This window comes from Macrobrachium rosenbergii, chromosome 20, assembly GCF_040412425.1.
Source record: "Macrobrachium rosenbergii isolate ZJJX-2024 chromosome 20, ASM4041242v1, whole genome shotgun sequence".
Taxonomy (NCBI): Eukaryota; Metazoa; Arthropoda; class Malacostraca; order Decapoda; family Palaemonidae; genus Macrobrachium; species Macrobrachium rosenbergii.
In genome coordinates this window covers 15,912,501-15,925,000 of record NC_089760.1, presented here as the reverse complement: position 1 = coordinate 15,925,000, position 12,500 = coordinate 15,912,501, and the positions used below count along the sequence as shown (strand labels likewise).

Sequence of the window (12,500 nt, the reverse complement as noted above, 5' to 3'; positions counted from 1 at the left end):
TTCAACAAATTGGTTTGCTCATATTTGGATTTTGTGTGTGTGTGTGCGTTAAAACAAGGCAGATAAATGTAACTACTAATATAGCCTGTTCAATAACAAGCTACAATCTTCAACCACCCCAATGGATAGTTTTGGAGCAGTCACAAATGTTATACAATGCGGGGATTAAATGTTTCATCCAACCGGGTATCTTGCAGGTTGAAATTATTACAGTAATTTTATGTTTAAGCTTTTTGCCATTATTAATTACTACAATAATAATTAATTGTTAACTTAGAAAATTATTAATTTTCTCGTATATTTTTTAAACTGGAAGTATCACGCTTTTTGTTTGTAGTGCAAATCTACTTAATATCACAAAAATTTGTATTATCAACTAAACTAGGAAATTTAATACATTTTTTATCATTGCCTTTGCTTGTGAGCTGGCTCACTTTTGATCAACTTCACTCTTGACGTCCCATGGGAGTTATTCACCTTTCAGGTGCAGTGGGCTGAGGCTCATTATCACTTTCTTAAATCTGATAATTATACAGAAGCTACTGAAGAGCAGAGCTATATTCGTTTCGATGAGAAATTTGTAATATATTATCATTATAGCCTTTTTCATCAGGGATTTGCCAATGAATTCAAAATAAACATTTGTTAAAAATATTAGATACCTGTTGAAAACTACATGTACTGGTACTTAAGTACATTGTTAAGTACGTGGACTTGGACTTAAATGCTATGCAGATCTTCTGTACTTGTGCTTGTCCACAAGTACTGGCGTACTGGCACATGTACTTGAACCCATCCCTGATATATATATATATATATATATATATATATATATATATATATATATATATATATATATATATATATATATATATATATATATATATATATATATATATATATATATACATATATACACAGATACATACAGGCATACAGTAAATACACAGTTACACACTCTAGACGTATGCCCATAATTACTGAGGCTGAAACGTAGCCACTATGTATCGGAGAGGTTTTCTTAATGAAGGCATATTCAACTGTATTAAACACTCTTAGATTCCTCATTGAAATTTATAGCTCAGTTAATTAAAACTTTTGGTTTAAAGACAGTCACTTAGCAGACTCTAATGCAAATCAGCATTATTATTTTGAAGAGTTGCAGAAATGACCATTCTGCTACTGCTGGGTGCAATCGTTTGGGACGAGCAGATAAGCTTTAACTTATAAACACACACACACACACACACTATATATATATATATATATATATATATATATATATATATATATATATATATATATATATATATATATATGTGTGTGTGTGTGTGTGTGTATGAATGGGGAGCTGGGGATTTGGTACGATACATGTGCACATGCGCTACCGGGGTCTAAGCGATGTCAGGCAGGGCAGCCGATCGAGGCTACGGTCTACCCCAACGCCAAATCAAAGTCATTCAAAAGAAGGCATCGTGCTTACCCCATATAAAAAATGGGAAAAGGCACGTTAAACGAAGAAGAAGTATGTATGTATGTATGTGTGTATGTAGTTATATATACACATATACTGATACGTAGGTGTATTATATATATCATATATATAAACAAAACATATATATGTATATATGTTTTGTATTATGTACACGCTAACAATTCTTTATGTTTACTAGTCTGTGGATTAAATCAGTTTTGGTTTCTGAATGAGAAGTTTGTCTATGTTTCTTTTTTATTACGTAATGACAGTCTTGTCTTTCGAAAAAAATTATGTTGGGAATACAGGAAAAGAAAATTAATTCCTTATTCTTAGGTTCATGGTGTTTGAGATAAGGAGACTATGAATTTTCATGGGAATATAGTAGCTGCGTATAACTAGGCAGTTCTTGAGAGCATTGGCCAAATCAGTAATCTATAGAATAAGTAGAAAAGTGTGATCTTCCGTCGGTATTCGGAGTGATTTCTAAAAGAACCGATTCATGGATAAAGTTGGATACTTCTGAGTGCTATGTATATTTATTAAGGTATATTTATATGTCGCCACACGCCTTTTCCTCCTTTATAAGGGGTGTCGTCAGAAAGATATAGCTTTACAGGCCTCGGCAAGTCTTTCGGAACGAGGTTGCTTGCCCCATGCCCTGCTTCTTGACCACACCTGTCGCTGGTGTACATTTACAGCTAGGTCGACAGGTGGGCGATGGTTCGAAATCAGAGTACACGAACCTTGCTTAAACGAGCCCAGTGTTCTGTAATTGTGTCTGTGTTTTTATTTAAATAAATACTTCCATGTATAAATCAGTACCTACACACTTCCTGTCAAATATTCCCAAGCTTTTCATTCCTCCACCCAGTAATAGAGGAATATTTTCATTATTAATAAACCTCATGATTCTAGTTTTAGTTTAGTCCGGTTCTGATCAAAATGTAAATATTACCCGAGGATCGGACGTTAATGCAACCTCTCACGCGAATCTGTTTTGTGTGTCTGTTAAGTGAGTGTACTCACTAAAATGGCTGAGCTCTTTACCTAACAGATGCCCATTTTTCCTGTTCATGACAAGTGATTACGGTGCATTCTGAAACTAGGTTGTCATAGAGCGTGTCCATTTGGCCCTCAAAACGGACTGTTTATTCTGGTAATGGAGATAGTATGAAACCATTACGAAATTTTTATTTATGACCTCTGTCGCATGTAAAGGCCGCCAATATGACAAATATATTTGCTGAATGAATTGGTTATAAAGGTAACCTTGAAGAGGAAAAGATGTAAAGAAATTACTATATTGCATCTTACTTTAATAGTATATGGGTAGCATTTTTTTTTAACTTACTGAACACGTTATTCACGGAAATCTGAACCCCGAATTTTGGAAATGAAACTGTCCCTTCCACCTCCAACGGTATCACAGTGCTGTCGATTTAAAGAACGTGTCAGTATCATTAATGAACGGCAACACAATTCACGCTAGGACAATAGAAATAATTTCCAGATCAATTGAAAGACCATTTTGTTGTGAATATTTAGGTGGAATTTCATGTACTCGCTGGTACTCGTTATTATTATGATTATTATTTCCGTTCGGTTTCTTAATATCAGTAATGTTACTACTTCTAAGAGGTTTACTACTGTGTTTGTGTTAGTTATAATGATTTTGCATACATTTATTATTAATATTCCCTTTATTATTAATATCTGCAACTAATAAAGTTGCCCCTCTACTCTCCGAGTCGCCAGAAGCTTTGTCTCTCTTACGAATAAGAAAAGAAAAGATTCTCCAAAGCCTGGGTCACCCCCGCGAGTGTCCTCATGAGAGAACTTCGATCCTTCGTCTTTCAGTACCCATTAAAAACAATGACCCGACCTATAACGCCATGACAACCATTAAGGTCTTCTGATGGAGAAGCTCGTTTTAGCACCGAGGCTCGATATATCCATGAGGGGACGACATTAATTCCATCAGGGGCATTTTGCATTTTTGTCTCTCTCTCTCTCTCTCTCTCTCTCTCTCTCTCTCTCTCTCTCTCTCTCTCTCGACGATCGGTCGATTATTTCACGTATTTAGTCAATCCCTCCTCATGGCTACTGCACGTTCATGAGTATCCCCTCTCTCTCTCTCTCTCTCTCTCTCTCTCTCTCTCTCTCTCTCTCTCTCTCTCTCTCTCGATTATTTCTTCGTATTTAATCATTTCCTACTCAAGGTTACTGCACATTCATGAGTATCTCTCTCTCTCTCTCTCTCTCTCTCTCTCTCTCTCTCTCTCTTGATAATTTAGCATTTTTAACCATTGCCTCTCATAAGTACTCTCTCTCTCTCTCTCTCATATTCCAAGGAATTTTCATCTCTTGTTTTCTCTCCACACAGGTGAGAACGAAAGTGAGAACTGGTGGTGTAACAGGTCTCTCAGCCTCTCCCCACACGCTCCCCCAACGGTCGTCACCTCGCCCGGATATCCTGCCCACTACCCACCCGCTCGCATGTGTGTCACCACCCTCAACGCGCCCACCAACGCCCACCTGGTTGTCCACTTTGACACCTTCGTGTTGGAGCCACACCCTCAGTAAGTAGGGCGTTTGCCTTTTGCGTTTTTTAGTTTTTTTTAGTAATTTTATGTGTAAAAATACATGCAAGCATTATATGCAAACATACCTGCGTACATATATGCACAGAATGTTAGTTTAAGAAGGTTGGTTGGTTCTGCCCGTGTTGTCTGTGAGTTTTGTTTGTGTTACAAGGTTAACGAAAGAATAGATGAACCCATCTAAATTATATATGTGAGTGAAAATATTCACATAAATAATTGTGTGTCCCTGCCAGATAATTAACTATTGGTGTAAATAAAGTAAGATTTGACGATTTGTCGCCAAGGATACTGTTTGGCCCTTTACTTTTTTTTCATTCATTGTTACAGCCTTAAAAAAAATGAAGTCAGTTGCCACGCACTCATTAATACAAACATTTATCCAGTGTTGAATTGCCGTGGCAGAGGTATACTCTTTACTTGATACTCATGTTTTGTGTGACTCATTTTCATGATTGCCTTCAATCTTCTTGGTACATCCATCTACACTTCTACAGGCTTTGAAGCTTCATAGTGAATATTTTGCAATGTGAAAATAAGGGTTTCGTCAGTATTACAAGGGTCTGTGGTTAATAAATGAAAGCAGTTTCTTCCATTGTTCCCAAACTCTTAAACGTTTTGCAAAACCTCTCTCTCTCTCTCATCATCATCATCATCTAGTTTGGCCTTGATTGAAAGTTACTGCTGCCTAGACTGGCGACTTGTTCCAACTCCGCAAAGTTACTCCGCCATATAACCTCCCACCGAGACCAATTCATGTAAAATGACTTCGTAACTTGGCGTAATTGTTGTAGATGCCGTTCTGTGACGTAATGTGTAGTGCGTTACCTTTTATGCCGTTCAATCATCTCATCCGCCAAAAACTATCCCAGACAGAATTAAAATGAGATCTAAGCTAACAGAAAAACTCGGTTCTTGCATAATTTCGTAGAGAACCGAATTGGATGTCGGTTTTCATTTGCCCTCCATTGGGAATAGAGGAGTTTCAGGCCAACTGAATGAATAACAAAGTAGTCAAATCTTAAACCCTGGAGATTGAAGTGAAATTTCCAGTGATGAAACAGCCCCTTGTAGGAAGTAACGCGCGTCTCTGTCCTTGCAAATAAAGGTGCTGAGGAGAAAGGAAGTGCTTCCTTCCCAGAACTCCATTTTCACGTTCGTCCAAACAAAACCAGTTCATGTACTAGACCATTTTCTTTCTATTTTTACATACATAAACACACTCAGTTATATGTATGTATGTATATATATATATATATATATATAGAGAGAGAGAGAGAGAGAGAGAGAGAGAGAGAGAGAGAGAGAGAGAGAGAGAGAGAGAGAGAGAGGGGGAAGAGAGGAAATTGTTTAGGTCTCTATGCAACTTTCAATATAATTTTTGTTCAAATTTTAATTGACACTGCTTACCTCCCATTTTTTATGTTCTTTGTTTAGTGAACTAATTATAAAGAAGTTACCAAAAATACTAGTGCGTCAGTTTTTTTATGAATCGCTTGAAATAAATCTATGCGTTTTATCTGAAATAATAATCTACTTCGATAAGAATGTGTCGAAGTAGATTATTATCTCAGATGAAACGAATCGATTTATTTCAAGCGATTCATAAAAAACTGATACACTAATATTTTTGTACAACACGTTGGTAACTCCTTTAAAATTAGTCCACTAAACAAAGAACATATGGAAATGGGAGATATGCAGTGTCAATTAAAAATTTTAACGAAAAATATATTGAAGTTGCATAGAGACCTAAATAATATCCTTATATATATATAATATATATATATATAAATAATATATATATATATATATATATATATATATATATATATATATATATATATATATATATATATATATATATATATATATTAAAATAGAAAGAAATGGTCTAGTACATGCAGTTAGAATTTTCCTTGATTTTCTTTTGCCAAATTTTTTCTCTCTTATTCTGAGCATCTGTTTCATTTCAACAATCAATTCTTAAATTTTCATTTTCTTTCAGTTCCTTCTATTCCCTTCTTTGAATTAAATCTCATGTTTCGTCTAAAAATAAAAATAGGTTTTATTTTTTTTTTTCCTCCGTAAAAATCCCTCATTTACCTCATTTTTTTTTCTTTTTTTTTCCAAATTTTATTCCCTTACTTTCCTCTCATTCCTTCATAAGCTCTACTATATCTCTTGTATTTTGTTCTTCCTCTTACTTCCTTCATCGTGCCCTTAACTGTAGTTCTTTTCATTTCCTTCTTCCATTTTCCCTTTCATAAATCCTTCACGATTTATGTTTCCTCTTTAAAACTCTTCCTCCCTTTCCCTTCCTCATCTTTAGGTTTCTGCCCTACAGCTCCCCCAACTTTCGTTCACTTTATCTTTCTACATAAATTTCAACCTCACTTATGTTTCCGCTTTTCCTTGTTAAACTGCTTCCATAACTTTAATCTGTTGTTTCATTCTTCTGTTTCATTTCCTAACTATTGTTATCTGTTGTATAATTCCATCAAACTGTTTTTTCCTTATACACTTTTCTCTTTTTTAAGGTATCATGTGTTTTCGATCTAACCGTTCCTATTTCTTGTGTACCCTTGATCTCCAATACTATCTTTTCCCCTTTTTCTTTTTCCCCCCTTTTTCCTCTTCCTTATTTTTTTTCCTCCTCGTCCTCTCATTACCCCTCATCTTGCCTCTTGTCACTCTGTCCTCATTAGCCTTCCCGCGCTCCTTAAGTGATTACTCGCCAGAAAAAAATTTTTTTTTATTTTTCTCTCCCCCAGATGGTGAGTTTCACGTCTTCTTCAAAAATCAATCCGCATGAAGACGTATGCAAAGGCTCTCTCTCTCTCTCTCTCTCTCTCTCTCTCTCTCTCTCTCTCTCTCTCTCTCTCTCTCTCTCTCTCTCTCTCAGTGAGACTAAAAATTAGAATCTCTGTGTAAACGTTTACAAAAATAAGTTACATAATTTTGTCTTTTGTCTTAGATTTTCACAACAGAAATTTAGAAGGGGTACTCCTACTTTCATTTCCGTTATTTTTTTTTTCCCTCAGTGAATTTGTAAAGTTTTTCTGCTTAACGATTGCCATGAGTTTCATGGCACTTATAATTGTAGAAGTTTTATATTTATAATTTTCATGTCAAAAAGTTTTCTTAATGACTTCGATATCAGTTTTCCCAAATTTGTTCAAAGTTATTTGCGATGAATGTTTTTTTCCGAGCATCTATCTGTTTGCCCTTGACAGTACTACTTAGCAGCAGTGTAATAAAGAAATATTTAAGTCCAGAGAAAGAGAGACTCAAAGATGAGATGATATCAGTCATTTGTAGCTCATGTTTAAAGTCGACGTATTTTTCAGAACCAAGTAAAATGCTCATCAAATCGTTAAAAGCCTGACAACCAAGGCCAGGTCTACCTGGAATGTGCCGTTGATGTTACATAGTTCAGGTCCTACGTTGAGCAGTAAGTCTCCACTTAGCGCCCTTTTTCTTCTCCAGTCACTCAAAAGTTTAAAGTTATACAAGTGCGGTGAGCGAAGGGTTTGGTCAGAAAAAGTACACGCCAAATTACATCTCACATGCGTAGGTTTTGTTTTATTCAAATCAGGCAGTCCTTTAATTAGTTTCTTTCTTGTTCTCGTGAAATGGCGAAAGAATGCAGTCTGAAAACCACCGTTAAAGGAAATGAATTTATGGTCACTTCGTTCTAATAGTGGACGTATCTAATGTTCAGCAATACACTAAAGTAGTTCATATGTTCTGTGTACACATATAGTGTATTTTCTTAGATTTTGAATTTATTTACATTGCTAGCATATAGTTACCTTAAAAAATGGCGTACAAGAGAGGGCGAGACGTCAACCCCTGGCCAAGAGGATGTTACGTATCTTCCCGAAGCTCTGTCATCATGCATATATAGGTGTCAGTGGTGAGGGAGACTGGCAGGGGCTAGGTGATATCTTTTTAAGAAACAAGAAATGTCTTTAAGTGCAAGATCCCAAAATATAAAATCCGCAAATGAACAAGAAAAGAAGTATAAAGACTGCATAAGATATAGCAGCTAAAATTGTAAACAAAGATGACAGCTGAAAAAATAGACTTCAGTCAAGTTTGACAGAAGCATGATATTTTGCCCTTTCCCGAACATGCACGCGTTTCGTGCATGTTTTTAACATGCTCTTAACATTTCCTCCTGTTCTTTCCTTGCTCGGCAGTCACATTCCGTAGTCCAACGGTGCTGTGATTTGATAAAATCAAACTAAAGATAGTAATTCATCACTTTTATAGACATATAAATCGATATATATATGTATACATATACATACACACAGACACACACACACACACACATATATACATATATATATATATATATATATATATATATATATATATATATATATATATATATATATATATATATATATATAAATCGAGAAGTTAAGAGAGCATTGTGATTATTATAATTACATACGTATCTGGTAAATGAAAAAAGTTTCCAGTATCTGTGTTTAAAATGAGGAGTCGTATTCATTACATTTTTTGATGTTGACAGACCATTGTTAAGATTCTGTGTAGGGGCGGAGAGGAACAGTTAGTAAGGAAGTGAATATGGCCTGTTGTAACATTTTGGTATCAAAGTCAAGTATACAGTTTTTTCCTGAGGACCTTCTTAAGGGCTTTCCGACCCAGTTACGGGTAACGTTTTTATGGCTCTTGTACGACTAACTTGAGAACACATTCTCTCTCTCTCTCTCTCTCTCTCTAGGTTAAATACGTGGGCGTAAAGGTTCTGGTGTACGACGTAGTGTATAGTAATAAGAGTTAGTTTCTGAAACTGCCAGTATTATCGTTATTTAACACAGATTTTATTTTTGCGTTAATGGCTATTTTTTCATGGGTGAAAATACATTAGTTTTTTGGTGATTTCTAGGAAGAGAATGGTTTAGTTATTTTCGTGGTAAACATAATAACCGCGTTGATTTAAAATGGAATTATACGCTGGTAAAATTCCAGCTAGCGAGTGTATAAGCTTGAGCTCAAGAAAGTAAAACTATAGGAATGAAATACTTGCAAGGAACTTGTGTCAGGTAACGTTAAGCGTCATAATAATTAGATAACCATATTGGTATTTCTTTTTCGATTTCTGTGCTCGAATTTGGTAGACGAAGCTTGATCGTTCAGTTTTTCAAGAGGTTATTTACATCCACTTCTTTGGGTATAATTTCCAGAACTCCATCTACATATCGAAACAGGGACTCATATATTTGAATAATCTTTGGAATAAAATCTTTAAAAAAAAGCGTATAAATTTAAGAGAACTGGTGATAGATGGATACCTATTGACATAATAACCGAAGATCGGCCTCCTTTAATATTAGTTGCTTTTTGCAAAACAGAGTTTTCATTGAAAACCTTTTTTTATTTTGTTTGGTGTTGCATGTAGTTTGCTTGAGAGTGCCTCAGAGAAAAGGCGAAAGATTGCACTCCGTTGCTGCTCATTCTATCTGGTCGTATTTATAAATATATATATATGTATATATTATAAATATATATATATATATATATATATATATATATATATATATATATATATATATATATATATATATATATATATATATATATATATATATATATATATATATATATATATATATATATATAGTATATATATATATATATATATATATATATATATATATATATATATATACATATATATATATATATATATATATATATATATATATATATATATATATATATATATAAAGGGTACCTTTGTTGTCCTAATATAGCAAGGAGGACGAGTTTAAAATGAAGGTTGCCAGTATAAGGAAGCTGGAAATTGTAATACTGTCTTGAAAAGAATTGCTGTGTTAATCGTAGTGCGTCTCTCTTTCATTTTCCATCTGGAGTTTTGAAATTTTTGTTTGATTTGTCAGATGAAATGAGTCATAAGTTTCTTTTCCAGAGATGTTTGCAGTTTGTTGTGGTTTGTTTTTTTCCAACGTATTATTTTGTTTTTACTGGTGTCACAGGAGATGAATGAGTTAGCTAGGCCTCTATATTAATCATGTAAACTGGAGAAAGCTGTTAAACCTTTATAAAATAAGATTATGAGGAAAAGTGCTTTGACATCTGTAATAAGATTTAAGAATTATATCTGATCGTGGTATAATACCTGCTTTGAACAAACATTGTTTTTCCTGTATCAAGTGGTAAGTTACTTTTAAAAAGTATCAAATAGAATTATCCAATAGAATATAGTTTTCGGTTTTTACAGGGAGATCCTCTTTTTAATGGTAAACAATTGTTGTATCCAATTGATATGGACTTATGTTACGTTCTGTTTTACTGTACTGTTTTTCACGGAACTCTAACAAAGTGTCATCAGCCACAAAAACCAGATTCAGTGGGGATTCAAACGTCCTCTCATGACAGCAGGCCTTTCGAAATTCCTCCCAAAGAGTCCGTCTAATTGATGCACCAATGCATAGAGGTAATGAACGTAGAGAATAGGTATTGGTAATGCGCCAGGATGCATTTATAATAAAGGACAGAGACAGGACAATTAGCAGATTGATCCAATTAGGGTTTGAGACGCATAGCACCCATTATCACTTCGTATAATTCATGCACGCTTATGCATGACTGTTTATTGCATTAATACAGATATAATAGTCCATATAAAAAGAAGAAAAGTTTTTGTTAAGGCAAGAATATGTCTTTGTGTTCATGAATAAAGATAATTGCCCAAAGAACTATATACGAAAATATTAGGTATCATGACACACTGATAGATTGAGAGTGAGTGAGACCGTAGACTCTCAAATCGACTAATTTTTTAATTGGGTGGTATCTTTTATTGCTGCATTGCATTTCTATTATTTCTGGCGTAGAATGATGTCAGGAACAATTCTTGTGTAATTGAGTAATTTATTTTTGAAATAGCAAATGTCAGGAGAACAAAACGAAATTCAATATAATTCGAAATTTGTCTTTGTGCATTTTATAGCTGTTTATTGAAAGACAGTTAATACCTGGAGTAACAAACGTCTTACCCACAAGCGTGCTGAGTCCAATCAGGAATTTGTGCAGCAGTAATTTTTACAAAATTTATGACAAAGCCCCATTCCACGAAAAACACTTAGTAGCTAAGTGCTCTAGTCTTGTGGATCGAGAACCCTTTTAACTCTCTAATTTAGAGTGCCAGGGTGTGGATGACTATTATTTCTTTTCCTAGTATTCTCGAAGTACCCCAAGTTTATTGCAGTAGTTGTTTTTATAAGCTAATAGTAAGTGAAGACACCGATTAGTCTTCCCAACATAACTGACTTTTTTTTTATATCGTTTTTTTTATTTGCCCGGTTTTAAGGAACAAACAATTTGATATATATATATATATATATATATATATATATATATATATATATATATATATATATATATATATATATATATATATATATATATATATATATATATATATATATATTATACATTGAACATTTCTGTGAGAAAAACTACAGCTTTTTTTAATAATGAATAAATTTTTTAAATAAGTGTTCGTGACCCCTGGTGTTGCGGCGTACATGTCAGGTAAAAATCAAGGAAGTTTGTGGACTTATTGTTTTTCTTTAATTAAAAAACTTTTGAAACTAACGAGCAAGAAAAATGCCTTTCAATAAGGTTTTTTTATTTATTATATAAATGAAAACTAAAAATTATCTTTGCATGTATAAATACGTTTTTAAAGAGTGAATGCTGCCTCTGATGGTATGCTAAAATTCTCTTGTGCACAAATAAAATAATCCGACTGTCTAAAGCAGCATACGGACTTTTTTTTTTCTTTAAACTTTTCTCTTAAAAACCAATAAGCACAGTTTATTCTTTTAATGGTGTTAATATACATAATATATACTTAACAGCGAACTTTATGTTTACATAAATAAATATATTTTTAAAGAATGTAAGCTAAGCTTAGCCCAAAATTAAAGATACAATCTATAACAGTGAAATAAAGCAGCCATTAGAATAAAATGTCACTGAAATATGAAGTTATCGCCATACATAAACACAATAAGTTTACTCTGTCACAAATAAATCAACGAAATTGCAAGAGTGTAACTAACAAATTATCAAGGATACTCAAGAGTCGCGGCCAATGTTTATTGACCTTAGAAACAAGGCCATAGCCACTACAGCAATAGCGCATGCGCATTTTGAGCCGTTTGCTGCCTTGTACTATGTAATTTTAGTTTTCTGTAAAAGAAAACTACTGAGATGGCTTTGTGTGTCCGTCCGCACCTTTTGTGTCCGCTCTCAGATCTTAAAAACTACTGGGGCTAGAGGGTTGCAAGTTGGTATGTTGATCATCAACCCTCCAATCATCAAACATACCAAATTGCAGCCCTCTATCCTCAGTA

At 33.9% G+C, this 12,500-nt stretch overlaps 1 protein-coding gene across 3 annotated transcripts in view; it reads left to right on the top strand.

Moving 5' to 3' along the window:
• The window catches only part of LOC136849080 (uncharacterized), a 1,041,516-nt gene that overhangs the window by 768,171 nt on the left and 260,845 nt on the right, over nt 1-12,500 (top strand). For all 3 annotated transcript variants that reach the window (XM_067122009.1, XM_067122007.1, XM_067122010.1), the window contains exon 10: nt 3,861-4,056. In XM_067122009.1, the coding sequence (XP_066978110.1) occupies nt 3,861-4,056 (196 nt within the window). The remainder of the gene's footprint in view (nt 1-3,860; nt 4,057-12,500) is intronic.